The 22,274-nt window shown below is 37.5% G+C and overlaps 1 protein-coding gene across 8 annotated transcripts in view; it reads right to left on the bottom strand.

Annotated features, from left to right (window-relative positions):
- CEP70 (centrosomal protein 70) overlaps positions 1-22,274 on the bottom strand; it is an 86,431-nt gene that overhangs the window by 42,149 nt on the left and 22,008 nt on the right. For 6 of the 8 annotated variants that reach the window (XM_027545047.1, XM_027545016.1, XM_027545029.1 and 3 more), the window contains 2 exons: positions 4,917-5,086; positions 2,063-2,119 (listed from right to left, as the gene is read on the bottom strand). In XM_027545047.1, the coding sequence (XP_027400848.1) occupies positions 2,063-2,119; positions 4,917-5,086 (227 nt within the window). The remainder of the gene's footprint in view (positions 1-2,062; positions 2,120-4,916; positions 5,087-22,274) is intronic. The other 2 variants (XM_027545038.1, XM_027544997.1) reach the window with 1 other exon arrangement.

Below are 22,274 nucleotides of genomic sequence, written 5' to 3'. Positions count from 1 at the left end.
CATTAAAAATCTGATTTCATTTATAAACTGAACTTTCTAACTTCTCAAAAAAGCAGATTTAGCTACAGTGGGCTCACATTACTGCATGCCATCAACTGGCTAGAGTATATAATAAATGGCCCCTTAAGACAGCTCTCCAGTTTGGCACAGTTCCCACCTAACCTGCTTTACTCATTTTTGATTTTCTGTGAGCATACCAATCTATAACCTCTCAAGCTATGAAATTCTTCATTTTGCTTCTCTTCACTCTGACATACTGTGACTGTTCATTTTAGTGTGAACTTGGCTAGACTATGGTGCCCTGCTACTTGGTTAAACACCAGTCTAAACACTGTCGTGAGGTTATTTTTTAGATGTGACAAACATTTAAATCAATAGACTTTGAATAAAGCAGATTACTCTTCACAATGTGGGTGAGCCCTGTGCAATTAGTTAAAGACCTTAGAAGGAAAGATTGAAACCTTCAAGAAGGGAGGTATTCTGCCTCCAGATTGCCTTCAGCCTCAACACTGCAACATCAACTCTTCACTGGGTCTCCAGCTTGCATGCCAGCCTCACAGATTTCAGACTTGCCAGCTTCACAATCACATGAACCTATTTCTTTAAGACAATTTACTCTCTGTATATAAGTGTACATTCTACTGGTTCTGTTTCTTGCTAGAACCCTAATATACATACTTACAACCCCATTACCCAGGTTTTCTATATCAAAGGAAACAGTACCTTCCTTCTTTCCAAGGCCAATGATGTCTTTTGTTCATTTATAGCTTACTCTTGGTCCTCTATGGGAAAGACTGCTCTCCATAGGTTACTACCTCTATCTATGAATATATCAACAAATCCCTTAAAGTTCAGAGAAACTGGCTTAATTATAGTGCCATTAAAAAGCCTACTCTTTTACATCTATGAACTTTTGCTCATAGCATACAAGCAGTCTTTTTTTTTTTTTTTTTTGCCTTTCTGCTTTCCCAAATTGTACTTATTCAAGCTCAAGCACAACCCCCATCTGTTTTGTAATGGCTTCCCTGTTTTCTCCATCCAAAACCAATTTGTTCCTGTTATCAACTCCTGTATTACTGACTGTACAGTTTTTAGTAATTACTTTTATTGTGACATTATATATTAGGGCATTATATATATTAAATATATACAAGTATATATATTTAAGTCTCACATTATTTTTCTTAACTATTAATGTGTTTACGTTTAATCTCCTTTACTAGACTGCAAACTCCTAGGAGGTTAAGAATCATGTTCAAAACATTTTCCTATCTCTACAGAATCTAACACCATGTCTACCATCTTAAAAGACAGCATCATTTGAAAGAGAAGGTCCCTGAAGTTATTTGATGTTTATCTATTTTATCTGTTCAGTACTAAAAATAGAACATGGCAGAAAGTAGGTGCTTAAATAAATATTTGTTAAAAGAACTGTTCCATTTATAAACAGTGAAACAAAATAGCCTTTATATTAAAAGCCTTAGATATTTATATTAAAGTACTTTAGATTATTTGGCCTTAGATATCTTTCAGCAATTTCTGGTTAGTCAAAGACCATCATTTAAAATTTTACCCTTATTGCTTTAATCAGAGGTGATAACTGTGGTTTATTCTATATACTTGATTTTACACTATAATGTTTTATCTTTATCTCATAAATCTGCATACTAATTAATTAGGCTGCACTTTGGCAGGAAGCTAATCCAATCCTACACACTGTGTTGATATGCTCAGTAACTGTCTAGTGGCTAGATGACATCAGCAGAACAAATCATAATACCTCAACAAAATAAAAATACTGTTTCTTCTGTGACCAATACTTAGTGATTATTAAATATACATATTTTAATATAAATGAAACAATGGATTTTAACATAAGTGGTAAAGTACAGTCTTAAAAGATTCTTTATAAAAAGGAATTTATAGTTACATATTAGGTAAATTATACACATATCTGTAGATTTTCAAAGCATATTTAATGTTTCAAAAGGCCATAAAAACTTTTGTTGTAATTCACAACTTGATAATTACTTCCAAAATTTTAATACAGGACAAGTCATACCTTTGTTTATGAAATTTTCTAATTTTAGATTCATAGTAATCAATAAGGCAAAGCAACCTAGAAAACAGATGAGTTATTTTCAAAATGTGGTATTGGAACATTTACTATTGTCTCTATTCAATTTCATATTATAGTGATAAATATCTGCAAATTCATAAAAAAGGTAAGTGATTTTTGCCAGAAGTATCCCACTATGCCATATATTTTAATTTTAATGTACACATTTTTAAATAACCACAGACATTAAATCTCAACATATTAAATGTATATTCTCCTTGATCAAACAGGTCTACCTTTAACAATCACTCCTACAGAAACATTTGCCCAAGGCTATCACTTAAGATGAACAAAGTTGTTCAATTCATTAGGAGTGAAAACTCAGACACAACGTAAACATTCTGCAACAAGGGAAAAGTTAAATAATGGCACATCCATATTATAGAAAATGAGGAGGCATTAGAAGAGATAATGTAAATTTGTAGGAAAAAATTAATGTTGCATAACCAAATGTATAACTATTTTTTAAAGAAAGTAGGTGTATATGAGTCTATGTACTGAAAATTAACTATATGGCTTCTTGCTGCTGCTGCTAAGTCGCTTCAGTCATGTCCAACTCTGTGCGACCCCATAGACGGCAGCCCACCAGGCTCCCCCATCCCTGGGATTCTCCAGGCAAGAACACTGGAGTGGGTTGCCATTTCCTTCTCCAATGAGTGAAAGTGAAAAGTGAAAGTGAAGTCACTCAGTTGTGCCCGACTCTTAGTGACCCCATGGACTGCAGCCCACCAGGCTCCTCCATCCATGGGATTTTCCAGGTAAGAGTACTGGAGTGGGGTGCCATTGCCTTCTCCGTATGGCTTCTTAACTGAGGGATAATATTACCCGAACTGGGGATGGTACTGGTTGTCACACTGAATAGTTGCGGAGGGAGCAAAGATGCTTAAAAGTTCATTAATGAACAAATGAATGCTCATCATGCCCTACAATGAAGAATGGTCCCACCCAAAACGTCAACAGTACTATTGCTGTGAAACGCTAGGAAGAACATAAACCAAACTGTTAAAAGTTGTTATCTCCAGGATATGGAATTAGGAGAAGTAAGCAGGTTTATAATATATTATTTTATATACTTTTATAGTTTGAATTTTTGTAGACATGCAGTGCTTTTCTAATTTAAAAAAATCCTCAAAGAAAAATAAAATAACACTACACTTTCACATACTATTCTGTTTAAAGCGAGAATTTTTAGTATTTCACTCTTGTCTTGGGAAAATTACTCATCCATCTCCTTTTTTCAGAACTAATTCAACCAGTTGTGCTTTTAACATCATAACTTTTTTGAATTATTTTTTCCCTTCAACTTTCCCAATCCCAACACATTCCAGCTTTCATATTATTCTGCAAATATGCTTTAATTTCCTTTATATACTTTACAAACCCTCTCACCTCCCTCCTCCCCCAATGCTACTATCCCATTTCTATTTTTCCTGCATGATAAACTTCATTCATTCTGAATGACTATTACCTCTACCGTCAATAAACTTTTAAGGAAGACTTACTATGTGTCAAACTAGCAATTGAGCAAATAAGACAGTAGGAAGACAAACACAAACCGATGAGGTGGTGTATAAAACTCCTCACCACCCTCTCCTTCAAACACTCCTGTTTCTCAGTGAGCCTGACACCCAAATGTAACTCATCTTCTGCCTTTTCTTTCTCTGTCTAAACTTTAAAGCTCTATGGAGTTGGGTCTTTCTAACTATAGGACTGATGGGGCTTCCCAGTAGCTCAGAAGTAAAGAATCCATCTGCAATGCAGGAGATGTGGGTTTGATCCCTGGGTCAGGAAGATCCCCTGGAGAAGGAAACTGTAACCCAACCCAGTGTTCTTGCCTAAGAAATCCCATGGACAGAGGAAACTGGAGGGCCATTGGGCGGCAAAGAGTCAGACACAACTTAGCAACTAAACAACAATAGGCATGATATCTCTATGTGGCTGACAGAAGATGTCTAAGTACATGTTCATAGATAAATCCATCCTCCTCCTGTCCCTTTCCCCAAATCTAGCTTGAAATCTGGCTATCTTTGACTTCTCTCCTTCTTTCAACATCTACAGTCAATCGGTATAGACAATTCCTGTCCATCTCTGCAGCATCTCTTCTTTCTTTTTAGATCTGCGTTATTTCCCAACTAGACTATTACAACTGATCATTAACTGCTTACTCTAAAAAATAAGAATTAAACTGAAGGAACTGAGCACCGCTTTTACCTTCCCTGTAACAAACCATACAGGGAAACCAGACAGTCCCTACTCAATAGGAAAGGTGCTTTTTCTTAATGGAAGAACTCCAGCAAGAAAAAAAGAAAATAAGGGATAGCAGAATTGCAAACAAGATAAATGAGAGAAACCATCAGATGAGAAGAGAATGGGAAATTTTATAGGAGAAGGATCAGATTGTTGCTATTTAAACCCCTGAACAATCTTAGCATCCCTGAGAGAAGCTCTACTAAACATATATGTTATTATTAGAAGAATAAATTATCACCTATGAAGTATGTCACCAAAAATACTTGTATCTGAATTTAGATTTAACTTCCAGTTTAGAGGGAACACAGGAGACAGAAGAATAAATTAAACGACATAAGGAAGCAAATAGACAAATCTAGCATGTACCTCTCCAGGAAAACCAATCATTTTCTTCAACAAGTTAATGACATTAAAACAAACAAAAAGGGCAGAGAAGAGGAAGAGGAAGATTCCACCAGTTTAAGAGAGAAAACCATACCCAAGATGAAATCTATTTTTGAAAAAATGAAGAGTCTAGCTACATATCAATTTATGTAGCAAACATTACTGTTTATCCAAGACGGTATGAGGAACTCTTTTGCAGAGATAAGAAAACACTCTATTTTGAGTGATAATGCGTTCTTCTTCTTCCTGTGTTAATCTATAGATATCCTTCTGCAAGGCAGCAATAGTCTCTTGTTGCTCCTTTCGTTTTATCTTATAATGTTCACATTTTGCCTGTAAGAAATTTTTCAAAAAATAAATTACAATATGTACATCTAAGACATGCTGTTCTCACAATATTGTACAAAAAGCTATCCTCACAATTTCTATGAAGCTGTCTTATTCAAGAACTTCAGTAGGGAGGCTGTTTTTAAATGGGTACAAGGTCCAGGAACAATGATACATCATAAATGCAAAAACTGTAACAAGTAAAATCAGCATAAAATGGGGAAAATATTGTTTATACTCGCATGCATTTAAGGATACATAATAAGTAAAAGAACTCAATCTTTGTAAAACTAAGTTTATATACAGGTTTAGATGAAAATGATAATCAGGAAGGGGCCAATATTAAAGATCCTGCAAAGAACCAAGAATTAAAATTACGATTCTTAAATGATCAATGATAATTCAGGATTTCATATGGTTTAATTAACTTAGGCATTCATGTAATGTGGGAGACTGCACACTCAGCATAATCAGGAATTTGTTAAGAAATAATATATACACCCAAGATTTATGCAAGGGAATGTAAATCCTGAATACTCTCTTTTGTCTTCAGTGAAATACCACTGGCCTGGTTTTCCTAAAAGACTCTGATGCTAGGAAAGACTGAAGGCAGGAGGAGAAGGAGACGACAGAGGACGAGATGGTTGGATGGCATCACCAACTCAGTGGATATGAGTTTGAGCAAGCTCCAGAAGATGGTAAAGGACAAGGAAGCCTGGCATGCTGCAGTCCATGGGGTTGCAAAGAGTCAGACACAACTAAACAAATGAACAACAATGGCTTCTATCCCTCTAGGTCCTTTGAAAGGTCATTATCAGCAGCATCATCATTATTAATACACTTTTTATAAAAAGTTCAGTGAGAAGCCCTATCCCCATCTATCTGCACAATATTAAGACACTACTTTCAGAAGAGGTGCACATCTAAGCACATGTTTTCCTACCCATAGTGTGAAGTTTGCACAGACTTAGAGACACTCAGGGGAAAAAAGAAGACTAAGCTTCTGGGTACCACACCATCTCTCAGTAACCACCAGCTACACCCAAAATTTATTCTCTGCCTCAGCCCCACCCTGAGCCAGGCAGGAGATCTATAGTCAGGTGACTTAAAACTAGAATGACTGAATTTTTCAAAGTTGCATGATATAAAAGAATCACTTGTATCTCTCCTAAGACATTCTATGAGGTTAGCATTACCCTAGTACCCAAACCAGACAACACAAGCAAAAGAGAACCACAAACCGATAACCCATCATTTAAACAATGATGCAAAAATGCAACAAACTGAGTTTAGCAAACCAAATTCTAAGCAGCATATTAAAAGGATTATACACCATTACCAAGTAGGATTATTCCTGGAATGCAGGAATGGTTCAACATATGGAAAAAAAAAAAAAATGTAATGCACTACATTAACAAAATAAAAGGAGAAAAAAAAAAAAAAAAACACATGATAATCTCAACCAATGCAGAGAAAGCATTTGACAAAGTTCAATGCCTTTTCATGATAAAAACACTCGAACTAGGAATAGAAGGAAACTACTTCAACATAACAAAAGCCATCTATGAAAACATCATATTCTATGAAAACATCATATTCAACATTAAAAGACTGAAAACCTTTCCTCTAAGATCAGGAACCATGCAAAGATAATTGCACTCACCATTTCTGTTCTATATAGTACTGGAAGTCCTAGCCAGAGCAATTAAGCATGAAGAAGAAATAAAAGGCATTCAAATTGGAAAGGAAGAAGTAAAATTATCTCTTTGCAGATGATATGATCTAAAACACAGAAAACCTTAAGGAGTCCACCAAAAAAACCCCCAAAAACCCATTAGAATAAATGAATTCAGAAAGCACCAGAATACAAAGTCAATGCAAAAAATCAATTTTATGTCTATACACTAACAATGAACAATTTAAAAAGAAAATCAAGAAAACAATTCCACGTATAGTAGTATCAAAAACAATAAAAAAAAGAATAAAGCAAGAAGGCAAAAGAATTATACACTGAATATTATACAAGTTGTTGAAGGAAACGGAAGACAGAAATTACTAGGAAAATATCCTGTGTTCACAGACTGGAAGACTTAATATTGTTAAGATGTCAATACTATACAAAGTGGTCTACAGATTTAATGCAATCTCTATCAAAATCCCAATGACATTTTTGCAGAAATAGAAATGGAAACAACATATGTTCATCAACAGACAAATGGATTATGATATATATATAGATATATAGATATATACACACACACACACACACAATCGAATACTACTCAGACTTACAAAAGAATTAAATAATGTCATCTACCAACAACACGATTGGACCCGGAAGTTATCACACTAAAAGAAGCAAAGTCATAAAAGACAAATATAGTGTGATATCACTTATATGTGGAATCTAAAATAGTATATAAATGGACTTATTTTAAAAATGGAAACAGACTCAAAGAGAGAAAACAAACCAATGGTTACCAAAGGGGTAGGGGGTGAGGAATAAATTGGGAGTTTGGGACTAGCAGATACAGACCACTATATATAAAATAGATACACACCGAGGTTCTACTGTATATCGCAGGGAACTATATTCAAAATCTTGTAATAACCTATAATGAAAAGTATGTTTGTACTGAATCAATTTGCTGGGAGTCATCCTAAAGTTCATACCCTCAGGAGATCCCACATAGCCAAATCAATCTTGTTAAAGCTCTCACATTTCCTGATTTCAAAGGTGACTACAAAGCCAACGTGATCAAAACAGTGTGGTACTGGCATTAAAGACATAGAGACTAATGGAGTAGGATGAATACCTCAGAAGCAATACTGCATATCCACAGTCAAATTATTTTCAACAAGCATGCCAAGATCATTCAATCGGAAAAGAACAGGCTCTGTTCAACAAATAATGTTGGGAAAACTAGGTGTATACATGTAAAAAATGAAGCTGGATGCTTACCTATAGCACATACAAAAGTTAATTTAAAATGGATCAAACTTCTAAAGGTAAGAGCTAAAACTATAAAACTCTTAGAAGAAAACATAAGGCAAAAGCTTCATGACATTGGATTTGACAACCATTTCTTGGTTATGACATCAAAAGCATAAGCAACAAAATAAAAAATATATAAATTTGACTTTATTAGAATTCAAACTTTTGTGCATTGAAAAACACTAGAATAAAATGCCAACTCACAAAATGAGAAAAAATATTTGCAAATAACATTGGACTGGCCAAAAAGTTCGTTCAGGTTTTGCTGCACCATCTCACAGGAAAACCTGAACAAAACCCAAACAAACTTTTACTTCTGATAAGGAGTCAATACTCAGAATAAATAACTCCTACAACTCAACAAAAACGTAAGTCTGATTTTAAAATGGGCAAAGGACTTGAATAGACGTTCCTTTAAAAAGAGATACACAAACGGCCAATAAGCACATGAAAAGATGCTTAACATCACTAACCATCAGGGAAATGCAAATTAAAACCACAATGAGAAACCATTTCACACCCATTAGGATGGCTACTACTAATAAAAACAAAACAAAACAAAAAATAAATAAATAAATAAATAAAAACAAAAATAGAAAACAAGTGTGGCTAAGAATGTAGAGAAACTGGAAATCTTGTGCATTGCTGGTGGGAATGTAAATGGTACAGCCACTATGGAAAAGAGTATGGCAGTTACTCAAAAAATGAAACATAAAATTACCATGCATGTGCCAAGTCACTTCAGTCATGTCAGACTCTTTGTGACCCTATAGACTGTAGCCCGCTAGGCTCCTCTGTCCATGGGGATTCTCAAGGCGATACCGGAGTGGGTTGCCATGCCCTCCCTCCAGGGGATCTTCCTGACTGAGAGATCAAACCCACATCCCTTAAGTCTCCTGCATTGGCAGATGGGTTCTTTACCACTAGTGCCACAATACAATCCAACAATCCCCTTCTGGGTACACACCAAAATGAAATGAAAGCAGGGACTGGAACAGATATTTGTATGTCTATATAAACAGTAGTATTATTCACAAAAACCAAAAGATGGAAACAACCCAAGTGTCTAGTGATGAACAGTGTTAGAATGAATAACCATGAATAAACAAAATATGGCATATAGAGGTGGTCCTTGAATAATGTGGGGGTTAAGGATGCCAACAATCAGTACCCTCAAAAATTCACATATAACTTATAGGGGGCTCTCAGTATCTAAGGTTCCTCTGCATCGATGGATTCAACAGTGATTATGGAGTTCAGAAGTATTCACTACTGAAAAAAATCTGCACATAAGTGGACACACACAGTTCAAACCATGTTCTACAGAGTCAACTGTACATACAATAGAATATTCAGTTCAGTTGCTCAGCTGTGTCCAACTCTTAGTGACCCCATGGACGGCAGTACGCCAGGCCTTCCTGTCCATCACCAACTCCCAGAGTTCACTCAAACTCATGTCCATTGAGTTGGTGATGCCATCCAACCATCTCATCCTCTGTCATCCCCTTCTCCTCCTGCCTTCAATCTTTCCCAGCATCAGGGTCTTTTCCAATGACTCAGTTCTTTGCATCAGGTGGCCAAAGTATTAGAGTTTCAGCTTCAGCATCAGGCCTTCCAATGAACATTCAGGACTGATCTCCTTTAGGATGGACTGATTGGATCTCCTTGCAGTCCAAGGGACTCTCAAGAGTCTTCTCCAACATTACACTTCAAAAGCATCAATTCTTCGGCATTCAGCTTTCTTTATAGTCCAACTCTCACATCCATACATGACTACTGGAAAAACAATAGCTTTGACTAGATGGACCTTTGTTGGCAAAGTAATGCCTCTTCTTTTTAATATGCTGTCTAGGTTGGTCATAACTTTTCTTCCAAGGAGCAAGTGTCTTTTAATTTCATGGTGCAGTCACCACCATCTGCAGTGATTTTGGAGCCCAAAAATATAAAGTCTGTCACTGTTTCCTGCCGGGAGCCGGCATATTGCATATTGAGGGCAGCACCTTCACAGCATGATCTTTCAGGGTCTGGAATAGCTCAACTGGAAGTCTATCACTGCCAGGAGCCAGCGTGAGGAACTCCTCCTGTGGCAAAGGTCATGAGGAAGGAGGCTCGGCATACGCAAAGGCGGGATTGAGCCTCAGGAGTCCCCCTGGAAATTCTCGAGCATCTACCCCCAAAACCAGAGTCTGCCTACTTTCTGCTTTGTGCTTTCACCTACACCTCTGACTTTACGCGGGGCTGTCCCCCACTACCTCTCTCTGAAAAAAGAGTTAGCTTACAGCTCCAGTTAATAATTCCTGGGTGTGACAGTGTTTCAACCTACAAACTCCTTTGGAAATCCTCTAGCCTGCCTGAATAGGTTTTTCCGGCCACATGTGATTGTTTAGAGCCTCCCAACTATGAGAGGCAGGAGATGTTCTAAACTGTCTAAACACAGAGTCCTTTGAGTAGTTAAAAGATTGATTAGAAATTGTATCGGTGAAGGGTTTTTCACTTATTGGGCCAATGTTTGCTGCTAAGTCTCCATACCCCTTACCTACTGTGTCCTTGGCAGTGTATTGATAGATATAATGGGTTTATAGAAATGTAAGTAGTAGCCTCAATGTTTGTAACCTTGGACCCTTGAGTTAATTTTTTTCTTGATGGAGCCCACCTCACCTTTGCCCTATAGGAATGCAACTCTATCCAGTGCTTTTTGGAGGCTGGCGCCTGACTTTAGAATAATCACCTTTAGAGAAAAATAAGTTTCTTAAAATGTTAACAGGCCTCCGGGACAGAAGATGATGTAAATCACCTAAACTTTTGCATATGATAAGTTTGCAGGAAGAAAGCCTGGCTTACTGCATGACTCTACCCCTTTCCCCATTATCCTCTATGCATAACTTAAGGTATAAAAACTACTTTGGAAAATAAAGTGCAGGCCTTGTTCACCGAAACTTGGTCTCCCCATGTCTCTCTCTCTCTCCCAAATTCTGGCTGAGTCTCCATCTGGAGCGCGGAACCTGCCATGCTTGCTAATTATGCCTGGGCTTCTAAGATCCGACCAGGGAGGCCTCAGTGTCTCCTCTCCTTCCAGAGAATGGAAGGACGCCTGCGGCCTACGTAAGTGGTGCAAACTTCTTGTCTTTAAGTTTTATTGGTCTCCTGCGTAAACCAAGCTACTCAGCCTCTTTTCTTCACTGAATTTTCCTACTGAGCTATCCTTATTTCAGCTGCTTTTCTCCACTGAATTTCCTCACTGAGCCATCCTCATCCTATTATTCTTTATATCTTTGATAAATATTTAAATAAATAGGTCGCCTACGCCGTCTCTCCTTTGAATACCCTGGATCAGCCGGGGCTAGACCCTGGCAGTTTCCACTGTTTCCCCATCTATTTGCCATGAAGTGATAGGACTGGATGCCATGATCTTAGTTTTCTGAATGCTGAGTTTTAAACCAACTTTTTCACTCTTCTCTTTCACTTTCATCAAGAGGCTCTTTAGTTCCTCTTTGCCTTCTGCCATAAGGGTGGTGTCATCTGCGTATCTGAGGTTATTGATATTTCTCCTGGCAATCTTGATTCCAGCTTGTGCTTCATCCAGTCCAGCATTTCACATGATATACTCTGCATGTAAGTTAAATAAGCAGGGTGACCATATACAACCTTGATGTACTCCTTTCCCGATTTGGAACCAGTCTGTTGTTCCATGTCCAGTTCTGACTGTTGCTTCTTGACCTGCATACAGATTTCTCAGGAGGCAGGTAAGGTATTCCCATCTCTTTCAGAATTTTCCAGTTTGTTGTGATCCACCCAGTCAAAGGCTTTGGTGCAGTCAATAAAGCAGAAGTAGATGTTTTTCTGGAACTCTCTTGCTTTTTCGATGAGCCAATGGATGTTGGCAATTTGATCTCTGATTCCTCTGTGTTCTCTAAATCCAGTTTGAACATTTGGAAGTTCACAGTTCATGTAACTGTTGAAGCCGGGCTTGGAGAATTTTGAGCATTATTTTGCTAGCGTGTGAGATGAGTGCGATTGTGCAGTAGTTTGAGCATTCTTTGGCATTGCCTTTCTTTGGGATTGGAATGAAAACTGACCTCTTCCAGTCCTGTGGCCATTGCTGAGGATCCAGACTTAAAGAAAATTCTGACACATGCCACAACATGGATGAATCTTGAACACATTATGCTAAATAAAATAAGCAGTCACAAAAGGATAAATACTATAAGACTTCACTTACATGAGGTACCCAGAGTAGTCAAATCAATAGACACAGAAAGTAGAATGATGGCTGCCAGGAGCTGCAGGGAGTGAGGAATGGGCAGTTACTATTTAGCCAGTATAGAGTTTTAGTTGCGAAGATGAAAAAATTCTGCAGATGGTGAGAATTGTTGTACAACAATGTTAATGTATTAAAAGCCACTGAATTTTACACTTCAAAATGGTAAATTTTATGTTAGGGAAATAATTTACCACAATAAAAAAAGAGGGGAAAAAAATCAACCAGCAATGAATAATGAGAAACTGAAACAGAAAATACAAATATTTGCAATACCATCAAAAATATTAAATACTTAAGAGATAAAACTGATGAAACATGTGGAAAATCAGTGCACCTCAAATTATTAAACACTGTTGAAAAAAGTTAAGGAAAAACCTAAACAAATGGAGAGATATCACATTCATGGATCAGAACATTCAGTATTGTTAAGATGCTAATTCTCCCCAAATGGAAATACATATACAATAAAATCTCATCAGGCTTTCTCTGTAGAAATCAACAACAGAATTAGAAAATTCATATGGAAATGTAAAGAATCTCAAATAGCCAACACAGATAAGAAAGGACACTACATAATGATCAAGGGATCAATCCAATAAGAAAATTTAAGAATTGTAAATATATATGCACCAAACATAAGAGCACCTCAATATTTAAGGCAAATATTAATAGCCATAAAAAGGGAAATCAATAGTAACACAGTAATGGTGGGGGAGTTGAACACTCCAGTTATACCAATGGATAGATCATCCAGACAGAAAATCAATAAGGAAATATAAACTGTAAATGATACATCAGACCAAATGAACTTTATATTTTTATATTTATAGGGCATTCCATCTGAAAGCAGAATATACTTCCTTCAAGCACATATGGAACATTCTCCAGCATTGATCACATCTTGGACCATAAATTAAGCCTCAGTAATTTAAGAAAACTGAAATCATATCGAGCATCTTTTCCGACCACAACATTCTATCAATTACAGGTAAAACAGCAACAACAACAACAACTGTAAAACACACAAATACAATAGATTGTACTGTAGCAAATCAATCTCACCTCACCTCAAGAAACAAGAAAAGTCTCACACAACCTAACCTGGACTTCCTTGGTGGTACAGTGGATGAGAACCTGCCTGCCAATGCAGGGGACATGGGTTTGATCCCTAGTCTGGGAAGATTCCACATGCTGTGGAGAAACTAAGCCTGTGCACGACAACTACTGAGCACATAGGGCCTGCGAGTCACAACTACTGAGCCCACTTGCTGCAACTACTGAAGCCCATGCGCCTAGAGCCTGTGCTCCACAACAGAAACCACCACATGAGAAGCCCGTGCACCATAAAGAAGAGTAGCCCCCGCTTGCCATAACTAGAGAAAGCCCACCTGCAGCAAGGAAGACCAAGTACAACCAAAAATAAACAAACAAACAGGCACTTCCCTGGTGGTACACTGGATAAGAATCCACTTGCCAATGCAGGGGACACAGATTTGATCCCTGGTCCAGGAAGATTCCACATGCTACAGAGCAACCAAGTCCATGCACCACAATTACTGAGCCCATACTCTAGAACCCACAAGCCACAACTATTGAGAAACATGCTGCAGCTATTGAAGCCCATGTGCCTAAAGCCCATGTATCACAATGAAGAACAGTCCCCGCTTGCCACAAATAGAGAAAGCCCACATGCAGCAATGAAGACCCAATGCAACCAAAAATAAATAAATAAAATTATTTAAAAAAAAACCCTAACCTTAGACCTAAGGCGACTAAAGAAAGAACAAACAAAACCCAAAGTTGGTAGAAGGAAAGAAGTCATAAAGATCAGAGCGGAAATAAAGGAATTAGAGATGAAGAAAGCAATAGAAAAGATCATTGGCGGTAAAAGCTGGTTCTTTGAAAAGATAAAGTTGATAAGCCTTTAGCTAGACTCATCATAAAAAGGGGGGTGAGAGGAAAGCTCAAATCAATAAAATTAGAAATGAAAAAGAAGTTACAACTGATAGCACAGAATTACAAAGGATCATAAGAAATTACTACAAGAAATTATATGCCGATAAAATGGACTATCTGGAAGAAATGCAAAAACTCTTAGAAAGGTACAAACTTTCAAGGCTGAACCAGGAAGAAATAGAAAATATGAACAGACCAACCACAGGTACTGAAATTGAAACTGATTTAAAAACTTCCAATAACAAAAAAAAGTCCAGGACCAGATGGTTTCACAGGCAAAATCTATCAAACATTTAGAAAAGACTGAACATCTATCCTCCTGAAACTTCCAAAAGCTGCAGAGGAAGGAAGCTCATTTCACTACTACCCTGAAAACAAAACTAGACAATATACCACCAAAAAAAAAATTACAGGCCAGTATCACTGATGAACACAGATGCAAAAATCCTCAAAATACTAACAAAGTCAATCCAACAACACGTTAAAAAGATCATACATCACGATCAAGTGAGATTTATCCCAGGAATGCAAACATATGCAAACCAATATGATACAACACATTAACAAACTGAAGAATAAAAACGTGATCATCTCAGTAGATGCAGAAAAAACTTCTGACAAAATTCAGCACCCATTTATGACAACAAAAAAAACTCTCCAGAAGGTGGGCATAGAGGGAAACTATCTCAACATAATAAAAGGCCATATACAACAAACCCATAGTTAACATCAATCTCAAGAGAGAAAAACTTAGTTTTTCTAAGATCAGGAACAAGAAAAGGATGTCTACTCTCACCACTTTCATTCACATAGTTTTCAAAGTTCTAGCTACAGCTTTCTGAGAAGAAAAAGAAATAAAAGGAAACCTAACTGAAAGAGAAGTAAAACTATCATTGTTTGCAAATGATGTAATACTACACAGAGACAATCCTAAAGATGCTACCAGAAATCTACTAGAGCTCAATGAATGTGATAAAGCTGCAGGATACAAAATTAACACACAGAAATTTCTTACATTCCTATACCCTAACAACAAAAAATCAGAGAAATTAAGCAAATGATTCCATTTACTACTGCATCAAAAAGAATAAAATACTGAAGAATAAACCTACCTAAGGAGGCAAAAGACCTATACTCAGAAATCTATAAAATGCTGATGAAAGAAATCAAAGATGACACAGATGGAGACATATACTATGTTTTTGGATTGAAAGAATATAGTCAAAATGACTATACAATTCAAAGCAATCTACAGATTCAATGCAACACCTATCAAATTACCAATGGCATCCTTCACAGAACAAAAAATTTTTACAATTTTTTTTACAACAAAAATTTTTACAATTTATATGGAAACATAAAAGACCCTGAGTAGCCACAGCAATCTTGAGAAAGAAAAACAGAGCTGGAAGAAATCAGGCTCCCTGACTTACAGTATGGAACTGGCACAAAAACAGAAATATAGATCCATGGGACAGGATAGAAAGTCCAGAGATAAACCTATACACCTATGGTCACCTAATCTATGACAAAGGAGGCAAAAATATACACGGGAGAAAAGACAGTCTTTTCAATAAATGGTAATAGGAAAACTGGACTGCTACATACAAAAGAATGAAATTAGGGGCCTCCCATTCCAGCAGTTAAGACACTGTGCTCCCAATGCAGGGCCCAGGTTCAATCCCTGGACAGGGAACTAGATCCCACATGCCACCACTATGACCCGGCACAGCCAAATAAATAAATTATAAATAAAAATAAACACATAAAAAAGACATGCTAAAATTTCAGGGTAAAAATCCATTTTCAGGGAAAGAAATGAAATTAGAACACTAACACCATTTGTTGTTGTTCAGTTGCTAAGCTATGTCCAATTCTTTGCTACTCCATGGACTGCAGCATACCAGGGTTTCCTGCCCTTCACTAGCTCTGGGATTCTTCTCAAGTTCATATCCACTGAGTCAGTGATGCTATCTAACCATCTTATCCTCTGCTGCCCTCTTCTCCTTTTGCCTTCAATTTTCCCAGCATTAGGGTCTTTTCCAGTGAGTTGGCGCTTCGCATCAGGTGGCCAAAGCACTGGAACTTCAGTTTTACCATCAGTCCTTCCACTGAGTATTCAGGGTTGATTTCCTTTAGGACTGACTGGTTTGATCTAACTAACACCATACACAAAAATAAACTTGAAATGGAATAACGATCTAAATGTAAGGCCGGATGCTATAAAACTCTTAGAGGAAAACAAAGGCAGAACACTTTCTGACATAAATCACATAAGTATCTTTTTTGATTCATCTCCTAGAGTAATGAAAATAAAAACAAAAATAAACAAATTGGACCTAATTAAACTTAATAACTTTTGCCCAGCAAAGGAAATCATACACCAAAAGACAGCCAAAGGTGTAGGTTCAAGCCCTGGTTAGGGAACCAAGATTCCACAAATCATGTGAGCTAAAGTATTTGCAAACCAAGCGACCAAGAAGGGAGTAATTTACAAAGCATATAGCTTATGTAAGCTCAATATATAAAAAAAGAAACAACCCAATCAAACAATGGGTGGAAGATGAAGATCTAAATAGACATTTCTCCAAACACATACAGATAGCAAAAAGCACATGAAAATATGCTTAACATCACTTATTAGAGAAATGCAAATCAAAACTACAATAAGATAACATTTCATACCAATCATAATGACCATCATCACCAAATCTACAAACAATAAAGCCAGAGAGGGTGTGGAGAAAAAGGAACCTTTCTACACTATGGGTGGGAATGCACATTGGTACAACCATTACGGAGAACAGTATGAAGGTTCCTTCAAAAAATACAGAACTATCATATGATCCAGCAATCCCACTCTTGGGCATATATCCAGAGAATACTACAATTTAAAAAGATACATGCACCCCAGTGTTCATTGCAGCACTAGCCAAGACATGGAAGCAACCTAAATGTCCACTGACAAAGGAGTGGATAAAGAAGATGTGGTACTTACATACAATGGAATATTACTCAGCCATAAAAAAACAAAATGCCATTTGCAGCAACATTGATCAACCCAGAGATTATCATACTGAGTAAAGTAAGTCAGACCACAAAAAGATAAATATCATATCATACCATTTATATGTGGAATTTAGAAACAAAAAAGGTTCAAATGAACTTATTTACAAAACAGAGTCACAGATGTAGAAAACAAACATATATTTACTGCGGGGGGCGGGGGGGGGGGGGCGGGGCGTGGGTAGTGGTGGAGAAGGCAATGGCACCCGACTCCAATACTCTTGCCTGGAAAATCCCATGGACGGAGGAGCCTGGTGGGCTGCAGTCCATGGGGTCGCTAAGAGTCAGACATAACTGAAGGACTTCACTTTCACTTTTCACTTTCATGCATTGGAGAAGGAAATGGCAACCCACTCCAGTGTTCTTGCCTGGAGAATCCCAGGGACGGCGGAGCCTGGTGGGCTGCCATCTATGGGGATGCACAGAGTCGGACACGACTGAAGTGACTTAGCAGCAGCAGCAGGAAGGGGGAAGTGAAGTGGGTGGGAAGAAGGGATAAATTGGGAGACTGAGATTGATAATATACACACTACTATATATAAAATAGATAACTAATTAAGGACCTTCTATATAGCACAGGGAACTCTACTCAATACTTTGCAATTACCTATAAGGGAAAAGAATCTGAAAAAAAGATACATGTAAGATATAAATGATTTATTTTGCTGTACATCTGAAACTAACACAACATTGTAAATCCACTATACTCCAATAAATTTTTTTTAGTAAATTTCAAAATGTTTTAAAAATTAAACAGCCAACATGATACTGAAAAAGAACAAAAGGAGAAGAATCAGAGTGCCTAATTTCAGATTAACAGTAATCAAAGCAATGTGGTTCTGGTGTAAGGAAAGATACATATATCAATGTAGCAGGATAGTCCAGAAATAGACACACACATACACTGATTCTCACTAAACTTACAAAGGCAATCTAATGGAGAAAGGATAGTTTTTTTAAACAAATAGTGGTGGAACAACTGGATATTGTAACCTTGGATTATGAAAAGTTGTCTTTATTTACAAATCAAAAACACAATCTATTAAAAAAAAAAAAAACTGATAGGGTGAACTTCATCAAAAGTAAGTACTTATGCTCCTTCAAAGACACTGAGAGAATGAAGACAAGTCACAGGCAGCATCTTAAGAAGTTAACTATACACTTACTCTTAGCAATTCTGGTCTTAGGTATCTACCAAAGAGAAAAAGAAAGCATAAGGCCACAGAATAACACAAATTTTGTAAAAGTTTTATTTGTATTAGCCAGAAAGTAGAAACAAGCCTAATGTCCATCAACAGGCAAATCAACAAACTGCAGTATATTCACACAACATAATAATCTGTTGATACATCCAGCAACATGCATGAATCTTAAAATAAGCATGTTGAGTGAAAGATGAACAATGATTTTGAGACAGGACGACAAGAATACCATTTTAGAAAAGAACCAAGAAAATGGCCTTGACAGGCTTGGTAGAACAAAAGTACCTGAAGGCTTGGGCCTCAGAGGTAACACCCAGAGACCCACAGGAATAAAAAATTATCTCTGTTCCACTGATGTATGTACATATAAATCTGCCATAAAGCAGAATCATTGAACTCCCAGTTCCCTGAAAGATATAAAAGCCTGACACACATTCCTAAGTTGTTTTTATAGGAGGAAGACCCCCTTCAGATGAAATCTGCTGACTGCAAGCATGTAGACACCAGAACATTTGAAATCGGAAGGTTGATGATACCTGAAACTTCAACTTGATGCCAACCAATCCAAGAATTGAGCACAAGCTAATCAGGCACACTGTGGCCCCCTCACTCACAATCCTTCTAAAACCGGACTTCCCTGAAAGTTCGCAAGAATTTGGCACTCTTTTCCACCTTTTCCCTTGTGCGCAAGCTATCCTTTCACTAAAAAGCTTAAGAATCTTGTGGGAGCAATATTCATATTTATAAGGTATTACTGTTCAAGAATCTGGAGAGGGCCCAATAACAATTTTAATAAGCCCTGCCATCCTTCCTCTATCTCTTTCCTCCCTACCTAGATGTCAGTTACTTATAAGGCCATCATACATTAGGAATATCTTGCTGATGTTAATAAACAGTAGATCTATTTTCTCATTTGGTCCTAAGAAACACTCTGTCTCGTGGTTCCCTGTGTATTTCAGAAAGCTAAAGTCGATAGAGAAATCCAACACAAAAGTAAAAAAAGAAATTGAAGCTAAAGGACTTGTGGAGAGGTATACAGAAGAGCTTGGTGGCTTTACACTGAGTGGTTTGCCAAAGGAGGTGGTGTGCGCTCAATCGTGTCCAGCTCTTTGTGACCCCACGGCCTGTAGCCCTCCAGGCTCCTCTGTCCATGGCATTTTCCAGGCAAGAACACTGGAGTGGGTTGCCATTTCCTCCATTAGGGGATCTTCCTGACCCAGGGATAAAACTGGTGTCTCTTGCATCTCCTGCATTAGCAGGTGGATTCTTTACCACTGAGCCACTTGGGAAGCCCACCCTGGATGGCTGGAACAATACATAATAGGACAGACAGTATAAAACTAGAATTTTTTCCTCTGCTTATTAAAAGTTTAAACAACAGGAAAAAATATTTTTTGCTATTTCAACTGTCAGTAGTAAATAAATGTATAGAGAATAAAAATACAGAATTGAAATACACAACAATAATATAAGTTGGAGAATGTAATAATTATAAAACAATTTTACCAATGTCATAGAATAAGGTAGAAAGTACAAAGTAACATTACATTTTGAGAAGTTAAGAGTGAATATTTTAATCTTTAAGGTAACCACTAAAAGAAAAGCAAAGGTCAGCTTTCTGATCCATATATTCCCTATGGAGAAAGAGGAGGGAGACTACATGCTGATACTGATCACACTGATTTAAAACAAATTATCTGCTTAGATCTTTCAGTTCAGTCGCTCAGTCATGTCTGATTCTTTGCGACCCATGGACTGCAGCACACCAGGCCTCCCTGTCCATAACCAACTCCCAGAGCCTGCTCAAACTCATGTCCATTGAGTCAGTGATGCCATCCAACCATCTCATCCTCTGTCGTCCCCTTCTCCTCCTGCCTTCAATTATTCCCAACATCAAAGTCTTTTCTAATGAGTCAGTTCTTCACATCAGGTGACCAAAGTACTGGAGCTCAGCTTCAGCACCAGTCCTTCCAATGAATATTCAGGACTGATTTCCTTTAGGTCCCTTGCAGTCCAAGGGACTGGTTGGATCTTCTTGCAGTCCAAGAGTCTTCTCCAACACCACAGTTCAAAAGCATCAATTCTTCAGCACTCAGCTTTCTTTTTATAGTCCAACTCTCACATCCATACATGACTACTGAAGAAACCACAATTTTGACTATACTGACCTTTGTTGGCAAAGGAATGTCTCTGCTTTTTAATATGCTGTCTAGGTTGGTCATATCTTTTTTTCCAAGGAGCAAGCATCTTTTAATTTCATGGCTGCAGTCACCATCTACAGTGATTTTGGAGCCCAAGAAAATAAAGCTGTCACTGTTTCCATGTTTCCCCATCTATTTGCCATGAAGTGATGAGACTGGGTGCCATGATCTTCATTTTTTTAATGCTGAGTTTTAAACCAACTTTTTTACTCTCCTCTTTCACTTTCATCAAGACGCTCTTTAGTTCCTCTTCACCTTCTGCCATAAGGGTGGTGTCATCTGCATATCTGAGGTTATTTATATTTTTCCTGGCAATCTTGATTCCAGCTTCTGCTTCATCAAGTCCAGAATTTCACATGATGTACTCTGCATTGATCTTTAGAGGATTGAAAAGTATATAAAACTATATCCACAGATGCTAACACATGTTGTCTAAGTACAGAAAAAGGAAAACTGCACTGCAGAACATAGAAATGTTGTCTTTTCGTTTCTGCATTTCCCAGCAATCTCTCAATAGCAATCTTTCAAAGTATTGTTGTCAAACATCTGTTAATTTCCTTGATCTCTTTGCCACATACACACAAAATCAATGCTTCCTTTCTCTCAACTGCAAAATATGCAGCACTAAACCATTCTAAAACCGGAAACAAGTGTATGCCCCCCAAAAAATGTGCCTCAAACTGTGAAATAATTCTTTCCCAGGAGCACTTCCATCTTCCCCATGAAGGCACAAATTAACTAGTACAGAATAGAATATATGACCAATCTGTGATAGAATTGTACAAAAAATCAGGCAACAATGAGGGGCAGCAATTCCTTGGGAATTGCCCTTGAGGTTTTGCCAATTTCTGTCATTATCCTATAAAAAGTACCCTTCACATACTTAAGAAACAAGCAAGCAACTAATTTCAATTGTTCAAATTAGCATAGATACCCTTCCCCAGGGCTTCCCAGGTGGCCTAGCAGTAAAGAATCCAATCCCCAATGCAAAAGATGCAAGAAACACACGGGTTCAATCCCTGGGTCAAGAAGATCCCCTGGAGTAGGCACTGGCAACCTGCTCCAGTATTCCTGCCTAGAAAATTCCACAGACAGAGGAGCCTGGCATGCTACAGTCCATGGGGTGGCAAAGAGTCAGACACTACTGAGCACACACACACCCTGCCACAAAACCAAGTTTTCACGCCCCCACCCTAATTCTGTCTGTTTTCCATGGCCGACTGGAACATGAGACTTCCTCTGTACACATTTAAAAGCTATATAACAAAACTCTGAAACCTGAAGTGAAAAGTTAAATGGCCTATAATTCATTTAGGACAGATGAAATACTTGACAGAAAATACATGACACTCCATTCAAATCACCCCTTATCAATGAATAGTCAAGCATTTTTCTTTGAATTACCTAAAACCCTGGTAAACTCATAAGCCTTACATTATAATAATTCAGTTTGTGATTATTTATAGATCAATCTCTGTAAGGAAAAAAAAATAGGTATCTTCCTTAAAAAAAA

The sequence above is a fragment of the Bos indicus x Bos taurus genome, chromosome 1 (assembly GCF_003369695.1).
Source record: "Bos indicus x Bos taurus breed Angus x Brahman F1 hybrid chromosome 1, Bos_hybrid_MaternalHap_v2.0, whole genome shotgun sequence".
Taxonomy (NCBI): domain Eukaryota; kingdom Metazoa; phylum Chordata; class Mammalia; order Artiodactyla; family Bovidae; genus Bos; species Bos indicus x Bos taurus.
This window is presented reverse-complemented; position numbering and strand designations above follow the sequence as displayed.